The sequence below is a fragment of the Drosophila hydei genome, unplaced genomic scaffold (assembly GCF_003285905.1).
Source record: "Drosophila hydei strain 15085-1641.00,03,60 unplaced genomic scaffold, DhydRS2 tig00000060-arrow-pilon, whole genome shotgun sequence".
Taxonomy (NCBI): domain Eukaryota; kingdom Metazoa; phylum Arthropoda; class Insecta; order Diptera; family Drosophilidae; genus Drosophila; species Drosophila hydei.
In genome coordinates, this window is record NW_022045656.1 from 4,162,284 (window position 1) to 4,186,929 (window position 24,646).

Below are 24,646 nucleotides of genomic sequence, written 5' to 3' on the forward strand. Positions count from 1 at the left end.
CAGCTATTGCCAGTGCAACAATGGGCCACGAGGAGCAGCTAAGTCCGGAGCAAATCGATCCAAAGATTTCCGCCTTGCGTGGAGCCCTGAAGCGCACCTGGTGTGATTTCTGTGCGACGAGCAGCATACATGGCTTAAAGTACACACGTGATAAAGACACCAATCGTGTGGTGCACCTCATGTGGAAACTCATCTCAGTCGTGATGTTCATTTGCGCCATTGTCATGACGCATACCTTCTATGCGGACTATCGCAGCAGTCCGACTCGCATGAATGTGGAGAACGATCACACGCCCGTCAGCAAGCTCTACTTTCCGCCAATAACCATCTGTCCCGAGGTATTGTTCAACATGGACAAGTCCAAGGCGTACATCGAGTCGCTGTGGGTAAACCCATACGATACACTGCTTCTTTCATATAGATGGATATATTCTCCTGCTTTAGGAAGCTGCCGCAGGGTGTGCGAGCGTCGGACGTATTGGAGCACCTTCACATCTTTAGCGGTTTCATGCTGGACGATGCTCGCTTTTCTGCGACGGAGATTGAGCTAATGGAGTCCGTGCTGCTGCAGAATAATTTGAGCATGGTTCAGTTCGTGGAACAACTGCGCTGGGACTGCCACGAGATATTGCATCGTTGCCGCTATCATGGAGACATTATGAACTGCACGCGTTTGTTTCAGCTATCGAAAACGTTCTTTGGACACTGTTGCTCCTTTAACCTGCGACAGGACGGGTAGGTCCACAACATATATCCATGTGTCATATCTGTATTCTACCTGCCCATCAGGCTCAATTTCACTGCCCAAGCGGCCGCTGGGGGTCTGGACAATGGCCTATCCTTAATCCTGCGCTACAAGGACGAAAACTACGATGCCCTGAAATCCTATTCGCTTGGTTTCAAGCTGCTGATCCAGGAGACGGACGCCTTTCCCAGCGCCCATGCCGATTGCAAATTTCTGGGCCTCAACACCGAATCATTTGCCACGCTGCGCGTCGTGGAGACATTTTGCTCCGATGCTGTCAAGGCTCTACCCATAGCGCAGAGAAATTGCATCTTCAGACATGAGTTTGAGCTGCGCTACTTCCCCAACTATGTCTATCCCAACTGTGAGCTCAACTGTCGAGTCAACAACATGGACAGGCTGTGCGGCTGCCACACATATTTCTTCGAGTTCAACCGCACCAAGGACCGGGTATGCACATTTCGGGACATACCCTGCCTGGTCGATAATTTTCGTATGTATATGGATTACTCGCTTACATGGCTTATATATCTCATTCTATATCCATAAAGCCGACATCATAACACGCAAGAAGAAAACGCAGTGTCCGTGCCCTTTGACCTGTGAGCACTTTGACTACGATGTGCAAATCTCAAACTTTGAACTTATGCTCAATATGCCTGTTGTGGATCCCTTCTAGTAAGATTCTAGTATTCGCTTGATTGTCTGCCTGATCCTATGCTGACTATATATTTGCCTTTACAGCACGGGAATCGAGAAAAATGATGCTATTATTCATATATTCCTCAACTCTCAGGTCTATCGACGTGTGCGCGTCGACTTGCTATCAAATATGGTCACCCTAGTCTGTGAGTTAAGTTATCGATATCAGGTTAATGGGCTGAATTCTGAAGCCTTTCTATTTCAGCTAATCTGGGCAGTGCTTTTAGTTTGTTTGTGGGCATGAGCATGTTGTCTTTGGTGGAGATTATTTACTACTTCACAGTTATACTGCGCAAGAACTATATTCAGGAATGTCATGCACGTCAGAAGTTACAAAGCTGGCACAAGCGTCCAAACTTTGCCTGGCCACCTCACAAAAATAACATTCAGCAGAAATCTGTTTTTTATATCTCAGGTCGTAACTAATAAGCGTGCGATTGATAAGCGCTTCAAACCTCAGCCATATATTACAAGCCTTAAATAAAGCGTAATACAGAAGTGCAAATACTCTTTAGCAACTTATTTCAAAGCAACATTTTTTGGCTTCACATCATTTGACACGACTTAGCCACAATGTCGCTAGCTACACTTGGTGCACTGTTATCTAAATAATTCCAAAATGTCTAGCAACATTTGAGGTTAGCATCATTAGCTAAATGTTGAGCATTGCAACATTTAAGCTTTGCAGTAATTGTTAATCAGCTACATTTTAACCTTTGCAACATTTAGCTGAGCTTGGTAGCAATTGCCATATTGAGCTTTTTAGTGTTCCGCTGAGCTTTGCAACAACCGCCAGTCAGCTACACTTTCAGCCCTGGTTTTAGAACAACATCCACAAGGTGCCTATAAAAATGACAGTCTGAGCTCCAGCAATAACATTTAAGATTATACTAGTAAGAAGTTAGCAACATTTCATTTTCCTTTGAAACATTTCTTGTAGCGCAGCAACATGTTGATATAGTATTGTGATCTGACTGAGGACGCAGAACTACTGAATATCAGTCACTGAAAATGGATAATTGAGACTAATTAAAGATAAATTGAAATTGTGTGTTGATTGACGGCAATCACAGCTTTGAATAGAGTATATTCATTTTAACGTTGGCCGTGTCAAACTCAATAGATTGTAAATATAAATACAGTTAGCGTCGCTTCCCTGTCACGCATATCAGTATTTGTTATCTTTGCACATATTTTGGTTGCTTTTGACTCATGCCATTGGTCTAAGCCTATTACCATAGGTCAACATGACAGTTAGCTGCGGCCCTCATAAATTTGCGTAAAATTCGCCAATCGCCGGGCTGTAAATTGGCTCCACACGAAGCTTGCAAATCCCTGGTCAAGTGTTGATTAGATTAGGTTGCCTATATAAGAGGGGATCGTCGTGGCTTTTAGTAACAGTTATTGGCCATGCTTAAGTTGACATTAGTCTCCCTGTTGGCCACTTTGGCGCTGGCCCAGCACAACCCTCAGTGGTGGGGCAATCGCAACACCATCGTCCATCTCTTTGAATGGAAGTGGGCGGACATTGCGCAGGAGTGCGAGGACTTTCTCGCTCCCCATGGCTATGCCGGCGTGCAGGTGAGCCCCGTGGCCGAGAACATCATATCCGAGGGTCGGCCGTGGTGGGAACGCTACCAGCCCATTTCCTACAAGCTGATCACACGCTCCGGCAACGAGCTCGAGTTCGCCGACATGGTGCGTCGCTGCAACGACGTGGGCGTCCGTATCTATGTAGACGTGCTGCTCAATCACATGTCCGGCGATTGGGTAGGCACTGCCCGTGGCACAGGCGGCTCGGTGGCTGAACCCAGCCGCAAGTCCTTCCCGGGCGTGCCCTACACAGAGAAGGATTTCCATCCCAGCTGCGAGATCTACGACTGGAACGATCGCTTCCAAGTGCAGCAATGCGAGCTGGTTGGCCTCAAGGATCTGGATCAGAGCAGCGACTACGTGAGGAAGCAGCTCATTGAGGTGCTCGATCATCTGATCACACTCGGCGTCGCCGGCTTCCGCGTGGATGCGGCCAAGCACATGGCTGCCACGGACCTGGACGTAAGACTTAGCGTAATGGAGGCAGTGTCCAGGCCTAACTTGCCTTTCAGTATATTTACAGCAACACGCGCAACCTGAACACAGACCATGGCTTCCCCAACAATGCACGTCCCTTCATCTACCAGGAGGTCATCGATCATGGCCACGAGACTGTCTCGCGTGATGAGTATACGCCACTGGGAGCCGTCACCGAGTTCCGTTTCTCGGAGGAAATCGGCAAGGCTTTCCGCGGCAACAACGCGCTGAAATGGCTTTCGAGCTGGGGCACCGACTGGGGATTCCTGCCCTCCGATGAGGCGCTCACCTTTGTGGACAACCACGACAATCAGCGCGACGGCGGCCAGGAGCTCAACTACAAGTCGCCCAAGCAGTACAAAATGGCCACCGCCTTCCATTTGGCCTATCCCTACGGCATCAGCCAGGTGATGAGCTCCTTTGGCTTCGACGACCGCGACCAGGCGCCGCCCCAGGATGCCCAGGAGCGCATCATCTCGCCGCAGTTTGATGCCGATGGCGCTTGCACCAATGGCTGGATCTGTGAGCATCGCTGGCGACAGATCTACAACATGGTGGCCTTCAAGAACGCCGTCAGGGGCACCCAGATGAACAACTGGTGGGACAATGGCGACAACCAGATTGCCTTCTGTCGCGGCTCCAAGGGCTTTGTGGCCTTCAACAATAATCTCTACGATCTGTCGCAGAATTTGCAAACCTGCTTGCCCGCCGGCGAGTACTGTGACGTCATCTCCGGCAACCTGGTGAATGGCGCCTGTACAGGCAAATCAGTGACGGTGGATGGCAGTGGCTACGGCTACATTCACATTGGCGCCGAGGACTTCGACGGCGTCCTAGCCCTGCACACAGATGCGCGTTTGTAAGAGCCGCATAAATAAAAAGGATATTCCAAAAAGCTGTTAATTTTCTTGTTTTCAAATAACGACATTGAATCGGGATTTATTTCTCAATTGTTACAATAAAACGCACATAAACTATAATTTTGGCTAAACGAATGCCCGCACAAACACATATATATATATAATACTTATGATAAGTTCGATAGTTCGATAACTGCAACGATAACGATAGAAACGGTACAAAGTATAGACTTGAACTGTATAGAACACGTTTCCAACTGCAATTGGACAACTCACACACTCTCTCTCTCTCTCTCTCTCTCTCTCTGCCTCCCTCCCTCCCTCTTTCACAATCAATATTCATTTATAATTATTTGTGATAAAAATGCTTATAGCCACGCCCGCGCACTCCACATCCAATAAATCCGCTAGGTTAAATGTCTGTAAATAGAAGAAAGTCGCATTTGTGAAATTTGTAGTTGGCTGCTTTCGCCCTCTCTCACTCTCTCGCATACACAGGCAAATCAAAATTGATGTCTTATCGCTCTGGAGTACTACGAATTGTTGTCAAGCGTTTCGGTTTAGTTTTTAAAAACAAGCAACTACAAATTAAAATATGGCAACATTTCAACTACTTGCATTCATGTTAGTTATACGAACAAAATTGTTTAGATTGGCATAGCAAGGTATGTCACATACATACACAAACAGATGTGCATCTATGATCTTATGCAGATGTGGCTCATGTTGTTGTTGTTGTTGTTGTTGTTGTCAATGTCGTGTAAGTACAATATATATATAGTATATAGAATTAAATGCTTTATATGCGTAAATACCTGTAAAATGTTGATATCTTTTTCTTTTCATTTCATTTCTGAATTTTTTGCTTTTATAAATTATGCTGACAGTTGATCTTAGTTAATAAACTTATGATTTTCTTAGACACCACATAGATTGCTTAAGTTTAGTTTCCTTTTTTTTTTGTCACAAACAAACATGAAGTCCAAAAAAGTGCTCGAACAACATGAAATATTATTTTATCCCAAATTGTTTTTTTTTTTGGCTCATTTTAAATATAAATTTTAAATTTTTAAAATATTATTTTTCGGCACAAAAGTTTTGCTTTTAAGATTTAAGTACGGCCCCAAATCCAGCTTTAGATTTACCTAAGCATATATAGCATATGCTTAATTTAATTTTAATCTGATTTAACGTTTCTTTCTTTAATTTAGTTTAGTTTAGTTTAGTTTAGTTTAGTCTTAAGTTTAAACAATAAACGTTATCCCTTGCAATAGCAGATTTTCATACATAAAGAATTGATCATTTAACAATATTTTATTTATATATAATAGCTAGTCCATCAAAAATTTGTAATACATATTTATTTATATATATATGCGTGTATATATCTATATAACAGGAACCACGTAAAATGCGCACATACTCGTAATATTTGTTCACAATATACCACAAACATTACAACATTTAGTTATTAACATTAATGCAGTTATGTATATATAGATAATCATTTACCTTATACATATATATATATATAAATGTTTTCTATTGTTTAATTAGTAATCAGGTAAATCGTGGGAGGAATTATTGTTTCACATATATTTTGTAGATTTTTTAGAATTTATTTGTTTTTTTTTGTTTTGGTTTTTTTTTTGAGATTTTGCAAGCAGCCAGCAACAAATTTATAGTGTAAATTTTCATTTGTACCTCGCAAGCATGAACCGAGTATTATCCTTGAAGACGATAAAGTGTTAATGCATAGTGCTAGCCTACATGTAAAAATGATCTAACTTAGCCTATATATTATATATATAAATAGATTTATTCAAGGACTTCTCATTCACAATTACAAATACTTATCATCGAGTTTTGAAACGGCCTAAAAACCAGAACCATTTTATAAAGTTTGATCTCCGCACTGAGTTTTTTAAGAACTTACGACTAGGGTTTCCGCGGGAGTTGCTTGTGGCGAATCCTTGGATTGAATAACACTTAGATTGTCGAAAAAAATTGTGTGCCTGCTGACAAAAATATCGTCGCACAGTGCACACACAGATTGCTGCCTGGGATTAGGTAGTTGATCCAAAGATACAAATGTGTCTTTGCTTCAGTTGAGGAACGAACATTGATGCAAATTTAAGAAACGTTTCTGACTATATCGATCTCTATGACTAGGCACACAAACAGTAGAGTTGTATCTTAGTATATATTATTGATTCGTGCCCTCGATCGCCGTTTAGAAACTCTTGCCCGCATCGTGGATGCGCTTGCGGCGACTGTCCCGGCGCCGATAGCGATCGATGATGCGCGAACGATGCCGCTCCGGGCACAGCGCCTCCGGGGAGCTGTCAACTTTCTTCATCACTATGCGGAATGTAAATGTGTGCTTGGGCGAGGCGCTGGCCGCCCGACGCGGTGAAGGCGGCTCGAATTCGCTGCCACTGGAAAAGCCACAGGATCCCAGCGAGGCATTGGCCGGGGCTATGCCAATGCCAACCGGAATGCCCACTCCAACGCCAACGCCAATGGCGGGCATAGCAGCCATGCCACCCAGAGCACTTGGGATGCGTGGTGCATTGGTATAGCCGGAGACGGAAGCGGAGGCGGAGGGCGTGGACATGGAGCCCGTGGAGAGCTGCTGAGTGAGCACCGAGCTGGGCCTCGGCTCGAAGATCGAGGCACAACGCAGATCGGTGCACAGAAATGTTTTGACCTCCTCCTCCCGCTGCTTGATGGTCAGCGGAAAGTGCTTTTTGCTGGGATCAGCATAGGGGCTGCGCTGCGGCTCATGGCCATGGGGATAGGAGGAGCTGGAATCGTAGCTGTCACGCGAGCTGTAGTTGGAGGAGGTCTGCTGTGAGAGCGGGCTGCGTGCCCGCGAGAAGGCACTGAAGGGCGAGATGTGTAGCTGGCGAAAATGCTCCGCCTTCTGCTTCTTGGTCATGGGAAAATTGGGAGAACGAGCCGGCGTAATGCCACTCGTCTCCGAAGGCGTGTAGTCGAAGTGTGTCTCCAGGGAAGACTTGCGACCACATGAGGAGCCGGAACGTTGGAAGGTTTCCGCATCGACTAGCTCAATTGAGCTCTTGCGCAGATCAATGTGTCGACGACGATCGTCCGTGTCGACGATCTCAAAGCTAGAGGTCTGATCCTCGTAGCTAGTGGACTGATATCGCGATATGGACACATCGAAGCTGGTGTCACGCGAGGAGTAGGGACAATCGAAACTAGATTCGGCTCGACTAGACTTGCGATCGCCGTCGACCATCTCGAAACTGTCGCCGCCGGAGTCCAGGCGCTGCAAATTGATCAGATCTGTGTCCGTATCGACGCCCGGACTGCGTAGCTGTTCCAAGAACGGCGAGCGCGGCGGATCGAAGGACGAACGACGCGATGGCGGCTCAAACTCAATAGTAGGACACTGCAGCGGCAGCTTCTCTGGCGCTGGCGGTGCCGCTACAGCTGCCGCTGCCACACTGGCTGCTGCCTCTGCAACGGCACGAGCCACCGCCTCGGCCTCCTCGGTTTCGCGCCGCAGTGCCTGCAGATTAACATAAACTGGCTCTGGTGCATAGGCTTTCAAAATCTCCGTAAGCTCCGCGCGCAGCTCCTCGGGTATGATGAGATCATTCGAATCGGACTCATGCTCTTCGCTGATGCGCGGCTCAATGGGCTCGCGGCTCTCCGAACGACGCGTGAAATGATGAACGGCCGGTGTCCCATTCTCGCCATTGAGTGCGACCACCTTTAGGGAGTTGGTCACATCCTCGACAAACTGTGCCATGGCAGCATCCGCTTGCTCCGGTTCGCCTTCCTCGGGCTCGTCTTCCACCTCCAGCTCGGGCTCGACCAGTTCGCGGAGTCGCTCATGCTTGATATAGGACTCACCTACCTTCTCAAAGTGCACATTCGCCAGCTCGAATGGCAGCTCCTCCTCTGCTCCGCTTGCACCTACCTGATCCTGTACGTTGCCCGCATTCGAGTCCGTGCTGGCACGCTTCGAGCCGGACGCCGAGCTGACTGCCGATGACTTTTGCTGCTGCTGCTGCTGCTGTTTCTCCTCCTCCTCCCGACGAGCCAGGCGACGCAGCTTCAGCGACATCTTTGTGTAATGTGCAAACTTCAGTGACATCTTCGGCTCGAAGCCCACCTCGGACATCTGCTTCTGCACGGCACTCTTGGCGGCCGTCGACGAGGCAGCCGGGCTGGCCGAGAATGTGCTCTGACGTATAAGCGGGCCACTGGAAGAGCCAGACTCGGCCCGCGTGAACGCATTGGCAAAGCGATTGGTGCGCGTCGTCAAGTGCTTCGATGGCTTGCGCACAAAGGCGAGAATCTCACGCATTACGCTCTTCTTTTCGGGCTGCGGCTGTGCCTGGGCGGCTTCCTTTTCTTTCTCCCGAGCTGCTGCCTCGGCGGCTTCACGTTCGCGCTCTGCACTCTTGTATGTCTCGGCGGGATTGGACACTGTAATGGGCGGTATGGGACCCATGGGACTTCGCTTCTCGCTGGCAAAATACATCGGCGTGAAGAGACTTATCGAGTTGCGCTTCAGCCCAATGAAGCCGGTCTCCTCTGGCTCCGTGGCCATGTCCTGCACGTGCACAGTGGATGTGGGACTGCGTCGAGTGTTCGATGGCCCCGCCTGGCAACTGAAGTCCGAGGGTGCGACTGCGCCCAGGGGCGAGCGACGCTCCTGCGTATGGATCTGTATGCTGAAGGTTGGACTGCGTCGCTGTGAATCACCTGTGGGACTACGCGCCGTCGGACTAGGCTGCTCATTCGGGGATCTCAGGCCGCTGCTCGGAAACAGCGGGCTCCGACGGCCCTGCGGACTACGATCGTTGAGGCCTGCTGGGCTGCGCCGGCCCTGGCTCTGGGCGCCCAGAGTAATGGATAACTGGCCGCTGTTCTTCCGTCGACTGGAGGCGCGCAGGGTGCCCTGTCGCGAGAGCGTGGTGGGCGTCTTCTGTGAGCTGCTGCCTGGACTCTTGGATTCTGGCTGTGGCAGCACCGGACTTTTAGGTGTCAGCGGGCTGCGTTTCTTCTCGCTATTGGCAGCGTTTGTGTTCAGGGTGAGAGTGGGAGCATTGGGACTACGTCGTTCGGAGGGGCTGCGACGTGTGCGGAACGATTGGGACTTGGCTTTGCGTATCTTGGGCAGCGATTGGTGATGGTGGCGATGGCGGTGCGGCTGGTTATGGGACGAGGAGGAGGAGGGGCCGTTCAACCTATGTTAGTTGCTGTGATGCGGACCACTGGCGGGGTCGCTGCTGCCGCTGGAACTGAGCGTGGTATTGGAGCCATACGGATCCAGCGAGCTCTGCACGGACATGGACCTTCCTTGATTCTGACGGGCGCGCCTTACTCGGCTAGAGTTGGGAGACAGTTTTCCGGGGTCGATACTTTCTGGGTCTGCCTGCAATTTGTAGAATCAGACATAAAGGGGGACAACAGGATGGATAGCATAGGCGATGGGCGACAGATGGTTAAAGAGCACATTGACAGACAGAGAGAAAGGCAAATGGACAGATAGGTGGACAGATAAATGATGCAGCATGAATGATACTGAGTTATATAAACAACAAAGCAGCCAACAGCAAATGGACGATTAAGCACACAACCCACCTGGTAGGCCAGAGCATTCATGATTATTGCATAGGGCACCAAGTTCAACGGATGGATCTCGCGCATCAGCACATTGGCTGGTATCTTATGGAACTGTATGTACTCCAGAAATGTGCCCAATATTTCCTTGATGTCAATGTTCTGCAATGGGGAATTAGATTAGATCTGGCCTGGGGAATCCTTGGTGCATTCACTTACCGGATTGTTGTCGAAATACTTTTTGCTCCACATGAGCGCTGCCTGGAACTTGGTAAACTCGTCGGCACGCAGCTCCTCCCGGGCGAGTATCAGGCGAACCACGTGCTGTGGCAGCAGTGTGAAGCTGCCCAGATTTAGTACCTCATTGCCATGCTCGTCCACAAATTCGAGAACCTTCTGCACCAGCGTCTTGGTGCACTTGTATTGTATATAACGCTCGGCGGAGGCCAGCAAGGCGCACACGGTGTCCACATTGATGCAGCACTGAACAAAGCCAGCGCAGGCGCGACGCAGCTCCTCGAGTCCATAATAATCAGCAGCATTCATGACGCCTAAAGGCGCAACGAAGTTAGTAAAGAGAATACTTAAGTCATTTCTTTTACTACTAACCCAATAAAGTGCGCGGCTGCAGGGTCACACAGCCCGTGTGAATGTACTCGATCAGCTGACGGAAGACATCCGGCTCAAACTCCTCAATGATCAGCGTCTGATGCTGTTGACCAGAGGGCTGTAAAAACAATTGGATATTAGCAAATGCGGTTTCCACTGAGCTGGCAGAGACTACGGCTAACATAGGCTAATAGAACAAGAACACTTCAAACGCAAGCTTTGTGACTGGTTGCCACCGTTAGCCACATAAAACATTAACTGTAGGCATACTTCTATAACACAGTGTAATTATAGAACTGGAACAAACGGTAGGTGCAGGGCTAAGAGACATAAATATATATACACATGATATTAGAGGTAGTTTATTTAATATATTTGAAAGCGATAGAGGATAGACGATATAATATTACTTATAAGCAAACTGAGTTGAAGTATAGAGGAGGATTAAGCAAGTTTAGTTTAAAGAACTTTTCATGGCAATCAATCAAGGTAAAAATCAATTTATTTTACGTTTCCTACTTCGAACTTATTTAGTTTTAGATGCAGTTTGGATAGAGTATTACTAGACATATATAAATATATACAGCTTATGAGTTAGTCTCTCTGCAAAGCCTGCCTTAAAGCACACATACTATGAACAACATATACACGCAAAGTAAGTACAGTGAACCCTCGATAGCAGCATTTTTGTCCTTGTAAAAATAGATATAAATAGCAAGCTTATAGAGTCAAAGTGTTCACTGTACTAGTAACTAGAACACAACTACTAATAATAATTAACTACTTGGTATACACACACGTACACACACACATACACATACATAGAGCTTGTCGCTTTGGTTAACTAAGCGTTTACCTCGGGTATCGGAGCTAATTGTTGGGTGAAACCGGTTCTCTATTATTATGGATATTATTTTTTTTATGTGTTTTAATTTTGCGGTTTATGTATGTTGGATGTTTGGGAATGGAGTCACAACAGAGAACGCACAAAGAAAGTTACATAGATATTATTGAAGGTTTTTAGTAAATATTTACAACAATGTACAGAAATGATAAAACGAATATCAATTGAGTTCAAATCGAATAGATGCCCCAATCTGCATACACACGCACACACACACACACATACTCGCACACACACGCGCACATTCACACATACACAGAGATACAAACACATACGCATACACATTGACACTTGGATGGTATCCAATTCCTCCCCTTTGAAGTTAATCGATTATGAGACTACGAACCTGTTGTGCCGCATTCTGTAGATTGAGCAGGGGTTCCGAGGAGCGCTTGAGGAAGAGTCGCAGCTTGTTCTCCTTGGTGGTTGTCTCCCTCTTCCGCTGCGGCGACGGTGCAGCGTATAGCATTTTGGCAAAAACGCGCGAACGCGACGCCAGCACAGCCTGTGACAGGTAGAAATCATAGTGAGGAATAGGGGTCTGAACTGGATGCCACATCGATTACGCAGTGACCTGGTTTCAAGCGCATACGCAGGCACACTCTCACATATAAACATGAATATACATATTGACACCTACCTTGACGGCGCAGACGGGCTCGCGGGTGTCGCCAACGAGGAAGGTGACATCGCACAGCTCTGGCATTGAAGCCAGGAACTTCATGTCCTCGGCGAGTCCCGTTTTATTCTCGAACGTTGATAAGTCCGGCTCTGCGTCAGCCATGCCGGGTAGTATCAATGCCTCGGGCATTTGGGTTTACTGCAAAACAGAAAGGGAGGCGCTCAGTTGACATTTAAGCATTGATTTCCGTGTGGGTTGCGTGGCTGGCTCGTGGGCTCCTCAGGACTTAGCTCGGGCTTTGGGCTTAGTTGCCAGCCAAAACGGAACTTAATTGAAAAAATGTTTATATATAGCACACACATCGAGGCTGACTCAACGTGGCCAGCGCTGATCCTTTAAGTCTGCAAGGACTACCCGAGTAATTAAATTGTAATTCAGGCACACAGACAACCAAAGACAACAACACCAGCTCCACAGTTGTGCTCGTTGGTTGTCTGTGTGCCCGTCTGTGGTTAGCCGTGCGTGTAGCACCTGCACTGGATGTGTCCTTGAACGGAGAGAGGCAAATAAATTACAGTTACAATAGCGAGAAGAGCCACAGCACAAGGACCACAACAACACCAATAACAACTACATCGCATATGTCCGCTGCAGTCGAACATGGCCGACTGCATAATGCTCGTTCACGATATAATAAAAGAAAAATATTCTAAATAGAATTTTCTAACAACATTAATCAAATGAAAATAGTTTTCAGCAGGCATAGATTGCCTCTAGTCAAGACTGAAATTTGACATAAGCCAATATGCTCCTTTTACACGGCGAACGAGCATAATAATTCCCCACAATATGAACTACAATTGTAAACAGTAGCAACAAGAAATTGAAAAATGTACAGTCAGCCTTGGCAGGCAGGCAGGGCACTCGAGGGTTTTGCAGGGCTTTAAAGTCGTGGACCGAAAAAGAGTGTTGAACATGCAGTAAAAAAGTACTTAAAAATGGCTCCAAAATTTATCAAAAACTAAAAGTAATTGAAAAAGAAAACTTTCAAGTTTTGAATGTTACCTGAACTTTTATCGTTTGAATTTAGCCTAAAGAAACCCTGTTGAATTATGTAACGGAAAAAGAAAGAAGATGGAAAAGGATTGCCTTGTACTTACCTGTTGCAAATTGAATTTGATTTGTGGCTCAGATAGAGAATGGTATAAAGTTCTTAGTCCAACGGATGTCAAGATCCGTTAGCGTGCTTATTATTATATCATTTTGACTGCAAACATTTGGAAAAAATTGAAAGAAAGCAAATTGCAAGGCCAAGAAAAATGAAGAGTGAAAAGTGAAATATAAAAAATGAAAAATGAAAAATGAGAATTTACAAAGTGAATGCCAAAAAGAATTTATTGAATTTACAGCATGCGAGGAGAGAGCTATGGCAGCTGGGGGTTGAGGATTGGGGGTTGTTGTGGCTTGGGACTCCCAAATTGTGCTGTGTATAAGTGTGTGCAAAAATTTGTATGTGCTACGCATAAATAGAAGGGACACGAGATGCTGGGACGAGGGCTGTTTGTAGATTAAATTGGGATTTCAAATTGAGCAACAGCTCAGCAAAAGATTTTAATTATGCGAAATTACTTTGCTAAGCGCTGTCACGAAGTACAAAATATATGTGTCTAGATCTATATATATGTATAAATATGTATATATTTATATATATGCGTGTATATAGCTAGATGTGGTCAAAGCTCGTCGCGTTCTCCAAGTTTGGGGCGTCACTTTCACTTTTCACAAATGCGTGTGTATTGGTCTGAGTAGATGTATGTATGTATGCATGAGTGTATGAGTGTCAGTGTGAGCGTGAGTGGTTGTGCGTGTTAAGCAACCAAGGCAAAGAAAGCAACACACACACACACGCGCGCACAGGCACACGGTCAGCAGCAAATTGAATGCAAAAAGCAAATTTATGAAGGACTCTGTAATGCGACTACAAATGATGCAAAATAAACAGGCAACGAAATTGTATTTTGTTTTTATCTTTTTACTTGAACACACAGACACACACGCACACAACACACACACGCACACGCTGTACACACAGTGAAAGCGCACTAGAAATGTTATGAACCGTTACAGACGAAGCACGGGAACGTTCTGCACACGCAGCAGCAGAACCAGATACTTTTTCAGTGGCATGCCCCGCAATTATTGTGTCTACATCAAAAGGAGTTTCCTTCGATATGTCAGCTAGCAGGCAACAGTCAGCGTTGCTCCATTGCGCATGCCCTGCACCAATCGATATATATATATACATTCAGTCCAAAGGAGGGGCAGTGGGCAGTCTCTCTCTACAAGGGCAACAGTTTGTCGCGTGCTGCCACAGCCACTTGTTTGCATTCGATTCGTGACATTCGTTTCTGGTACAGGCTGCTCGGATTGTTTATGTGTCCAGTGCGCAGGTGCCGCAGCACAAAACGTAAACAATGGCCCACAATCTGACAGTTGACAGTTGACGGACACACGGACACACACACACACACATATACGAACAGGACTAGGGTCTTGAGACTGGCTTGCTTGGCCACTTGACATGCGCCCGACTCTGTGCCTCGATGGCGCCTTAAGGCGTGTTGCACAGTTTTTTCGTGGCATCGAATGACGATAACCGCACAACCAGGGGCGCAACGTAAACAAACAAATTTGGTGACAACACTTGAGCTGGCAGCTACTTGAGATTTGAAGGCGACAGCCGACAGCAACAGCGACAGCGACCACACTGAAAACCAAAAACCCAACCAACTGATCTGAGCACAGTGGGTGTTATTGACAGGAGATGGTACAAAAAATACAATATGTTACGAATTACATATATAAAAATTTATAATTAAGGAATAATTAATAAAAAATTAGTTTAAATTAAATTAAATTAAATAAGATACAAATTATATTTAGCTTATATAATACAATTAAATCATAAAAATATATATACACATATGCATTTTTTTAGTGACATCCCCATATAAATATAATGCGTATTAAATAATAATATTTTAATTTGGCTATTTTATTTATTATCTATCCATTTTTTTATTTATTTCATGTTATTCACATTTTTGTTTCTTTTTAGTTCTTATTTCCTTTGTTTATTATTTCATTTAATTTATTTTCATTTGTGTGTCCTGTTTTTGATATACTACAGAATCCTACTATTATTTAAATGTATTGCTTATGCTTGGGCAATATAAATAAATAAATAAATCTCATGGTAGAGTAACGGCGAGGTGAGGTAGTTGGTGGTGAAGCTGAAAATATAATTATTTTATTTATTATTATATTAAATTATTATTATGTTAAGTATATATTATATATATGTTATATATATAGATTTTATTTATATTTAATTTTATGGCAATATAATTACATTTATAATGTATATATGTATATATAATTGATTAAATAAACTTATATTAAAACAATTAAGTGTGGGAGTGACTGACTAGCAGATACCCTGAACTCTCTGCTTAACTGGTCTTTATCAAAATCCAAAAATAATACGAAATGCTCAAAATGTTTTATTTGTCTCCAGTTTTCGTGATATTCAAGTTAGTCATAAAAAACTATATCTAATTAATAAATATTAGTGACAATAATAAAGTGGGTTGAGAAAATCATAAGCTCTTACAGCTTGCGATATCCAGCAGCATAAAATAAAAATTTAAACCCGCTTGATTTTATAGTCCATCAACCAATGTAGGTCCGCCACGCCTTTTTCTATATTGTCACAAAAACATTTTATCCTGAATTGCCTTACGCATTAGGTTCAGTGTACAAAAATATATATTGTTTAAAAATAATTATAATGTATTAGTAATTAATTATAAATATATACTTAATATAATATAATAATATATTAAATATATATTTATAATTTATTAGTAATACTTTATAATTATTTATATATATATATGTATATAAAATAAAATATTCTGCGTGTTTATGTGCTAATCTATCTTGAGGTTTTTACGACAAAAATAAACACATTGCGCACTGTAATTAGTGTCGATCATTCAGCTGAGGCACGTTTCCGCTTGGAGTAGGAGTAAAAGTTCATGAGTGTGCGTTTGTGAGAAGGAGTGAGGCAGTTGGCTGCAGTTCATTTAGTTCATTCGCAGCTACCACAAGAAATATTGTCGCAGGCAGCGCTAAAAATAGCTCAGATGCAGCAACAGTTGCAACGGGGCATAAATCTTATGGGACATGCAACGTTCGAGGCACAGCAATGCCTTGATAGATTCTGCGCGCAGGTAGCACAGTGAGAGTGGATGGATATTCTCGCAATCGATGTCCGAGTAGCCGCACACCCGCTGTGTGTACGTGTGTGTGTACAGATGCTCACAAGTCAATTGCGTTGAATCCACTTGACGCGACGCCAGAGACAAGACTAACAAACAAACAAACCAGAGACGCCAGAGCGGAGAGTGAAGCGGGGCTAAATGACAACAAAAACAAGAACAAGTCAAGGATGCTGGCGAGCGGCCGTGAGAAAAATCTGAGAAAAAGACAGAAGCAGCGGCAGCGATTGGGCTTCGTCTGGGGTCGATCTCGCCGACGCGCGTCGCCTCAGTTGGCAGTCGTCATTCGCGTCTCTCAGTTGTCGCCTCGACGCAACTGTCCGATATATACGTAAAAGAAGCAAAGGCGAAAAATAATAAATAAAATAATATATAAAACTTAATGCCGATTCAAGCTACGTGCGCGGATTTAAGTGAGTGTAATTGAACCGAAAGTACAAGTTGCAGACACGAAATACGAAATACGAATTTCGCCAGCTACAGATGCAGATACATTTGGAATAGAGTCGAGTCGAAGGGCGCGTGTGGCTGGCACGCGTCGCATGCCGCTGTGAGTTGCCCCACCCACTAAAATTGTTGTGCATGAGTGTTGTGTGTATGTGTGTGTGTGTTTTATAAATAAATGTGTGTTACTCTTGCTGCTGTGCATCCACAAGATAGACGCACTCAAATACAAAGACGTCGCTAGACTCGTGACGCTTTTATGTGCAATTCGCATAGTTTGCAATTTGCGCCGCTCTAAACATTTTACAGTCCCGTTTACGGCTGCGAATTTGCACGAAAAACCGAAACTGAACGGAGGAAAATCTCAGCCAGATTTTCCCTTGCGATCGGTCTTTGACGCTGCGACTCGTCGATGTCGTCGTTGTTTTTCTTGTCTGCGACTGTCTCTAAATATATTTTAAGTATGTATATATATATATATATATATATATATATATGTATGTAATTCTCGTGTCTGCGCGCACTATATAGTAGATATACTTCTACTCGATTCTATATAAATACAAGCGTGTATGGGAATATATACGTATATATGTGTGTATGTAGCTGTGACTTCCGTTTGCGATCGTTGCTGTTGTTGTTGTTGTTGTTGATGATGTTTTTCCATTTTGATTTATTGCTTTGCCATTTGAAATTTGAATTGCTTGACTTTGCTTAAGATTTTCTATTAAAAACTATGTGAATTATAGTTCCAATAGAACTTTTAATGGTAGCTAATGCTTCTTGAATCCGTGTAGATCAAACTATTTGTGACGCACTGCCAAAAAACTCATTTACGATAGTCTAAAGCTGTTGCACTTATGTAAAACTAATACTGTTTTCATAAATCTGTAAACACGAATTTCTGATCAGAATCTAATCATAATCAAATCTTGAGCGGAATTCGAATTTATAAATAAAATATAAAAAAAATTAACTAACTAAATCTTAGGTTTAATTGCATAGCTAGAAGACTTTAGGAGCTACAGACATTGCATTGTGTAGCTAGGTCCACAAAAAGTCTTATAAGAAATGTTTCACTTTTTAAAATGTATGTTTATTATATATGCATAGCTATATGCCTTAGAGAATTCTTTATTGTATTTCAGAATGCCTCTGCCTTCTAAATAAATTTTGCTATATTTAAAGTTAAACTAAAATAGAATACAATAAATTATTTTTTTAAATAATAACACAAAAGAACAGGTCCAAAATTAAATGTTTAAAAATAGTTTCAATTGACTTAAAGTTAATTATAAAACTTTAATAAGGAATCGCAGCATGCAGTCTCCTAGAAGATGCATGCAACAAGATAAACTCCAGTTAATCGTGTATTGCAAAGAACTATTCGATTCATTGCTAAATCAATCAAATGCAATAAACCGGCAACAGGATGCAGCAGCTGTTGAGCCACAGATTATCCATGTGCTAGCTGCTTGGATGATAAATGAATTTATGCCGCATCCGTGCAACTGATTAGATGAAATTACAGACGCACACGCCCAGCAGCTGCTGCGACGGCGGCGGCTTCTGCAAGCTGAGTTGGTGGCGAGGACACAAGTGTAGCCAATACGTTGCCACCATTAAGTCTGTGACAGCTATGAGCAGCTAAAAGATATTGCTATACTATATAGTTCATGTGGAGCCAACGGGCCAGCAGGGCAGTGTGCCTTTGGGCACACTTGCACTTGAGGCGCGTTTGCGAGGCGCAAATTGAAAAAGGAAAAAGGAAACGTAATGCGGGCTAAGCTGACGCACGGCCATGCCCACAGCGAATACGCCCACTGTGTGTTGTGTGTTGGGCATGGTGTGCCTGTGGCACGGTGTGCGGCACGTTCCGTGTGGCACTGTTGCCATTTGCCATGCAGCTAAATTCAATTTCCAGCAGTTTGCATTCATTTCCCAAACGCCGACCGACAGAGCGCGCCACTGAGCCAGCCTCCGCCTCTGACCCACTCAGGCTCACTCTCTCTCTCGTTCTATCTCTCCCTCTCGCTCTCTCTGTCTCGCTCTCTCTTTCTCTGTCCCTCTTTAACGCCTCCCATTCCCCTGTAAGCAGAGCAACAGCTTTTGCCGCCATAAGTTGCGCAGCGAGTCCTTTTCCGCAGCGAGTATCGAAAATATCCTCTTTTCGTTCTGCTTCCCTCTGTGTATCCTGCACGCAGCTCGATTTCAGCGCAGGATATTCGTTTAACCTGCGCCTCAGCGAGAGCCAGACGCTGTCGGGTTCGTCGCCTCTGGGCTGCCTCTGGATGCTGCTACGGCTGCTGCTGTTTGTGCCGCCGCTGCTGTTGGCCCGCACGAGAATTTCCCAATTTCAGTCTTCGTTTGCCGAGCGTCGTGCGCGCAAGTATCCAACAGATACACGGATACACAGCGACTCTGCCACAGAGCGCAGCATCTACAACAACTGCAACAACAGCACAAGAAAAAGCAAGAAAAAAAGAACAAATTTTCAGCTGTAAGAGCATTGAAAATTTGTATTGTGAAAAAAACCATTAAAAATAAGTGCAAATGTGTAAAAGTGTAAAAGTTTTTTTTTCCAGACAACAAAAATTAAATAAATTTAGCTTAGAAAACGCTTTGAGTTGCCATTAGTCTGTTAAGCTGACCGAAATGTGCGCGTTATGGTAATTGAAATGATATTTGGCTATATAATATATATACATACGTATGCTTATGCACATAGATATTTGGCAAATGCTTCTGTGGCACAGATTTTGGGGAAAAATTTTGTGTATAAAAAGGAAAATATTATAAAATATGAAAATGAAAAAGAAATTGCTGCAAAGAAAATTTCATTACTTTGCTACTGTGTGTGTGTGAGTACGAGTGTACGTGAGTGTGTGTGTGTGTGGTATATGCTACATGGTGTGTTTTTGTGTGTAGTATCTTTTGTGCGCCTCTGTATCTATGTATCTGTGAGATACGCAAAACAATTTGTCTGCGCCATTAGTAGCGAACGATTCTCTTGACGTGTGTGTGAGTGTGTGTGCGTGTGTGTTGGTGTGTGTATCCTGCGCACAGCAGCCGACGCCGACATAGCTGTGCGCTGTGTTTCGCATTGGGGCTGGTGATGGTCTAAAGCCTTGGAGCCCTACAGCAGACACCACCCCCAGCACCACCAGCACCGCCAACAGTAGCCGCAGCAGCAGTAGCAGCGCAACATTTGCGGCGTTGACGCAGCTTCAACTCGTCGCAGTTGTTGTTACCGCTGTGTGTGTATCTGCAAACACACACACACACACAAACGCACAACAAATTCTAAGCTCGCATATTTTTTTTCATTTCTTTTTTTTGCAACAGTTTTTGTTTGCTTCGCTTTGGCTTTCAATACAAATATGTTTTTTAATGCTTTTATTATTATTTTGTAAAATAAGTCGAATTAGCTTGTTTAAGATAGTTATATTGAAAAGTAATAAAGGAATGAGAGTACACAGATAATCCTTTCCACGTTTCCTGGAGCTTGCATCAGTTTTCAATAATTGTTCGCCACATTCTAAATTGCACTTAACTTGAGGTAAAATTATGCAATGTATTTCCGAGAAATTTCTTACGAACTGCATCCAATTATTTTGTGTTTGCTAATGGTCGAACTTAATAATTCTGAAAACTGGATTTGTATGTGCCAGGAAATTAAAATATTATTTCAATAAATTCATAATCCATTATTAAGTTGGCCCTTTAGCTCGGTATAAATTCTGTTTTGTGGCTTTTAATATGAATTTACCTAAGCTATGTATTTTTAGCTTCTAATCCAGTCAAATCAAGTGCAAAACCAAAAATTTACCTCTGAATTTGCATATTAAATGAACTCCAAGTACAACAATAATTTTTAAGATGTTTTATCCAAAGCCCAAGATACCTGAAGTCCAAATTGGCTTTTAGAAAGATCTGAATACAATTATTAATCATCTTTTGTTCATAATTAAATTATATGAGTTATTTTATATTCAAATGTATAACTCTGAAAGATTTTATACAAACTAAAATTGTTATTGCAATGCTTAATCAGTGGGTGGCTAAGCCAGTTTAACTAGCGATTGGTTCTATAGCTCTGTATAGGACACATTACAAAAAAACTCTTAATTTAAAAATAGTTGTTTAGGCAAAATTAAGATAAATATATAAAATTCCTGTAGCATGAAAATTCCATTCGAAATCCGAACAAAATTCTAGTACTATTCAGAAAAATAAAGGCAAGTAAAGTAATTAGATTTACGAAACTGAAATTTTCAAATTTAATAATCTAAATCAATATTTGAAAGCATATATATATATATATATATATATATATATGTATATATATATATATATATATATATATATATATATATATATATATATATATATATATATATATATATATATATATATTTATATATATATATATTTATGTAGTACCTTCAGCGTTGCTGTTCATTTTATTAAATTACGACTGCAGTTAATTGAAAGTTAAAACCAATTATATTTACGTTACTACCTGAGAGCTTATCTCCCCTCTTCCTCCCATTCTCGGCCTGCTGCTTTAATTAAGCCGGAAAACCGCTGTAGTTGCAGCAACTTGGCTAGCGACTTTTTCCCAGTAAATCAGCGCCAAGTGGCTGACGCTGGAAAACTTTAGCCTCCTCCCCATACACACACACACACTTACACCCACACACACGCAGGCATACATATAATGAAGAAAGAAAATTGACATATTGCTGCAGTTCCTGTGCCCTGCTTGATGATCTCCTGTTCCACTTCACAGAAGCTGTAGAGCCTGTAGAGGCATCATGTCCCCAGTTCATCTGCACTTCTACGTATTTTGAACCCATTCTGTCTGCCACTCCCACTCTGACGCCCACGCGCCCACTCCCAGCTGGTTGACATGCAAGTTAGTTAGTTCTGCCTTGGCTAGTTAGCTCTAAATATAAAAAAACGCTTCGGCTCTGACAGCTCCTCTTTAGCTGTGGCTCTCGCACAACTTTCAGCTTCAATTGCGCTTCCGTTTCGTACTCGCTGCGTTTTGGTTATTGCGTATACGTGCCGTGGTACCGAGGTGCTACTCGCTACTTTGGCCACATTTCGCTTTTATTCTACTATTCAAATTTGTGTCTGTGTGTGTGTGTGTTCTTGCAATTCTATGTGTATTTACGATTCTGTTTTGTTGTTGTTTTCGTTGTGCTGGTTGTACAACTGCGGCAGCCATTTTGTATAGCATGCTTAGCGCGTACTATGAAGTTATATACACTCACACACAGAGAGAGAGAAAGGGAGAGCACGCGAACGCCAGAGAGATGAATAGTTAGAACGAGTGAGGGAGTCAGAGAGGGAGAGTTATACACACTCTCGCACATAGCGAGTGAAATTCCTTTTCGTTTTTTTTTTGCAGATTTTCGGCATCTAGAACCAAAATTTCCCAACTTTTTCGCTTGGAATATTTTATATTATTTTTTCTCATTTACTTTTTGCTGTTTGCCTCGCCAAAAGCAACGATTGCCACAACACGACAATCGACAACAGTTAGCCAATACAAGAACAACAACAACAACAATAAACGATATACTATACACAGCCAGCAAGATAATGGTCCAAAAGAAAGTTTCCAATTCGAAATACAAGAAATGCATTTCTGCCTATGTCTTCGCCCCTTGAAAAAGTTAAGAAAAACAGCATGCAAGAGTAGCTGAGTGGTATATATATATATATATATATATATATGTGTGTGTGTGTGTACAAGCTGAAAGTAAAATTTTAAAAGTCATATTATACGACGCCCCTGAAATAGTCTGTAGCAAAGCGAGTAGCTGCTGCTCTTGTTGATAGATTTCAAATTAATATATAAGCAACATCTTTTGTAATTGATTTGCTATATATATTTCACATATTTGTATGTATATGTATATTTATTCACATATATAAATCTCAGCAAAAACTCAAATTCAATTACAATTTTTTCAGACACATGTATGCTACAGTTGCTTGCAATAAATTTTATTAATAAATGGAAAAAATTTTAAGCATGATTTCATAAGTGAAATCAATTTTGCAGAGCTATAAAATATTAAAATATTCAACACATTTTTAAAGAATGTGAGAATTTTCATTGATTTCGACTAAATCTACTAGTCTTATTTTTTATGATATTTTCATAATTCAAAAATTTTGTTTCGCCATTGTTAAACACCTTAATAAATGATAAAAGTTGCCATATATAAATATTTAAGTAAAATAGGAATCTAAGGATTAAGAAAATTCATTTTAAACTTATAATACATAAAACTCACTTAATTTGCTTTTTAAAAGCTTAGGTCAATTAGTTTGATATTATTCTATTTACATATAATAATAATTTAAATCTTCTTTGCAAGCGCTTCACTTTCCTAAAGCTGCATATAATTAACAGAGCAACCGCAAAATATACCGAGAATTTTAGTAATTGTTTGTTTTAGCTGGAACTATGTGGAATATAATTAGTTGCAGGACAAGCCTGAGCCACTATATTGAAAGCTCTCAACTAGCAGAGATATGATAAACGTATGCATTGCCCAACTGCGGGCTGTGTTTACAGCTAAATATAGGTGCATGGGCAAATATTTGAAGAGCTGCATGCGGCACATATTCACCTGCCGTGCAATTATGGACCTTATATCATTGACCCATTTCCGGTGGGCTTTAGGCTCCATTAACAATTCAGGCAGCTTGTAAAATTGTTGGAGACAAATTGAAAACGGTACTCGACAAATGTCAAACAATACGAATCATCGATTTTCTTTTTTGACCGTGAGCTGGGGAAGGGGCCAGATGAAGGGCGGGGGAGGGGGGATGACTTCCTTTCAGGGCCTTTATTGCATTTTTTGTGTTCTATTGTGCAAAAATTGCTCAATGCCTGGCGGCTGGGCTCAAAGTGCATTTGGTAGTTGACAGTTTCTGGATATTTGATGTTATTTGATGCAGAGTCCACGGGCATTAAAAACGAGGGAGGGGGCAGTGCAACTGGCTCCGTGGGCGATTTGTTGTACACCAATTGAATTGTTGTGCTCATCCAGCGAGCAGAGAAACGGTGAGCTCTAGGTTCCAAGAATTGGAATATATAATCTACCTCCAGATTTGCATCGCTAAAGTCTTTCAGAACTTCGAGTACTCTGTCAGGAATATCGAGGTTTTTACCTTCGTTTAAAGATTTCCATTTAAGAAATTGACTCAAATTTGTTTGAAAAATTTTTCAAATCTTTGAATGGCATATTTTAGGTTTTTGGTTTAGGTCGTTTAATGTAGGGCTTTAAGCTTAACTTTAACGACTTTCTACAGAGTAGCTATGCAGTCTTAATGCACTGTTAAGCTATAGTGTATCTTTGTGGATGGGCAGCAACCACAGCAGATTCTAGAAAAGCAATATTTTTGCTTGCCCCGAGACAATTCTTAGTAGTCGAAGCAGAGTAAAATCCAGTTGCTACCAATCGATCGCAATGCTATCGCAGACTTCAACTCGTGGAGGTAACGACAATTATAAAGAGGCAGCTAAGAGGGTAACAATTGGGCGTCTCGAAATGTCATTACGTGGGCATTTGTAGCGGTATCTATGCACGCACTAAAAGTCAAAAGTCATGAAGCGTTATTAATTTGCATACTCCACTCTCTGGCTCTCTTTGTCTCTTTTGCAGATTGCCAAACCCCAACAGAAGCAACAACAGCAGAGCTAACAAGGCAACTTTACAC

The 24,646-nt window shown here is 42.7% G+C and overlaps 3 protein-coding genes and 1 long non-coding RNA gene across 6 annotated transcripts; 3 read left to right on the forward strand and 1 right to left on the reverse strand.

The window, feature by feature from the left end:
* Positions 1-20: 20 nt before the first annotated feature.
* LOC111594924 (sodium channel protein Nach) lies at positions 21-1,873 on the forward strand. Its single transcript, XM_023308421.2, has 6 exons — positions 21-382; positions 445-735; positions 790-1,238; positions 1,297-1,423; positions 1,490-1,593; positions 1,653-1,873. Exons 1-6 carry the CDS (start codon positions 21-23, stop codon positions 1,871-1,873), a joined length of 1,554 nt encoding a protein of 517 aa, XP_023164189.2.
* Positions 1,874-2,832: 959 nt separating this feature from the next.
* Positions 2,833-4,509, forward strand: LOC111592557 (alpha-amylase-related protein). The gene is made up of 2 exons (XM_023304853.2): positions 2,833-3,502; positions 3,553-4,509. The coding sequence occupies exons 1-2, from the start codon at positions 2,858-2,860 to the stop codon at positions 4,378-4,380; spliced, it is 1,473 nt and encodes a 490-aa protein (XP_023160621.1). The 5' UTR covers positions 2,833-2,857; the 3' UTR covers positions 4,381-4,509.
* A 1,819-nt stretch (positions 4,510-6,328) lies between these two features.
* On the reverse strand, positions 6,329-12,546 carry LOC111592564 (serine-enriched protein). Of its 2 annotated transcripts, XM_023304873.2 has the most exons (8): positions 12,135-12,546; positions 11,841-11,999; positions 11,447-11,485; positions 10,591-10,708; positions 10,201-10,532; positions 10,003-10,143; positions 9,743-9,793; positions 6,329-9,568 (listed from the first exon to the last, which is right to left on the reverse strand). In XM_023304873.2, the coding sequence occupies exons 1-8, from the start codon at positions 12,303-12,305 to the stop codon at positions 6,611-6,613; spliced, it is 3,969 nt and encodes a 1,322-aa protein (XP_023160641.1). In that variant the 5' UTR covers positions 12,306-12,546; the 3' UTR covers positions 6,329-6,610. The 2 variants fall into 2 exon arrangements, with proteins under 2 accessions (XP_023160641.1, XP_023160651.1); XM_023304883.2 differs by lacking the exon at positions 11,447-11,485.
* A 4,222-nt stretch (positions 12,547-16,768) lies between these two features.
* On the forward strand, positions 16,769-24,627 carry LOC111594431. Of its 2 annotated transcripts, XR_002751130.2 has the most exons (3): positions 19,284-19,403; positions 19,489-19,572; positions 24,592-24,627. It is a non-coding gene; the product is annotated as an uncharacterized LOC111594431 (long non-coding RNA). The 2 variants fall into 2 exon arrangements; XR_002751131.2 differs by lacking the exons at positions 19,284-19,403; positions 19,489-19,572 and adding an exon at positions 16,769-17,009 and having other exon boundaries at positions 24,592-24,611.
* Positions 24,628-24,646: the final 19 nt, after the last annotated feature.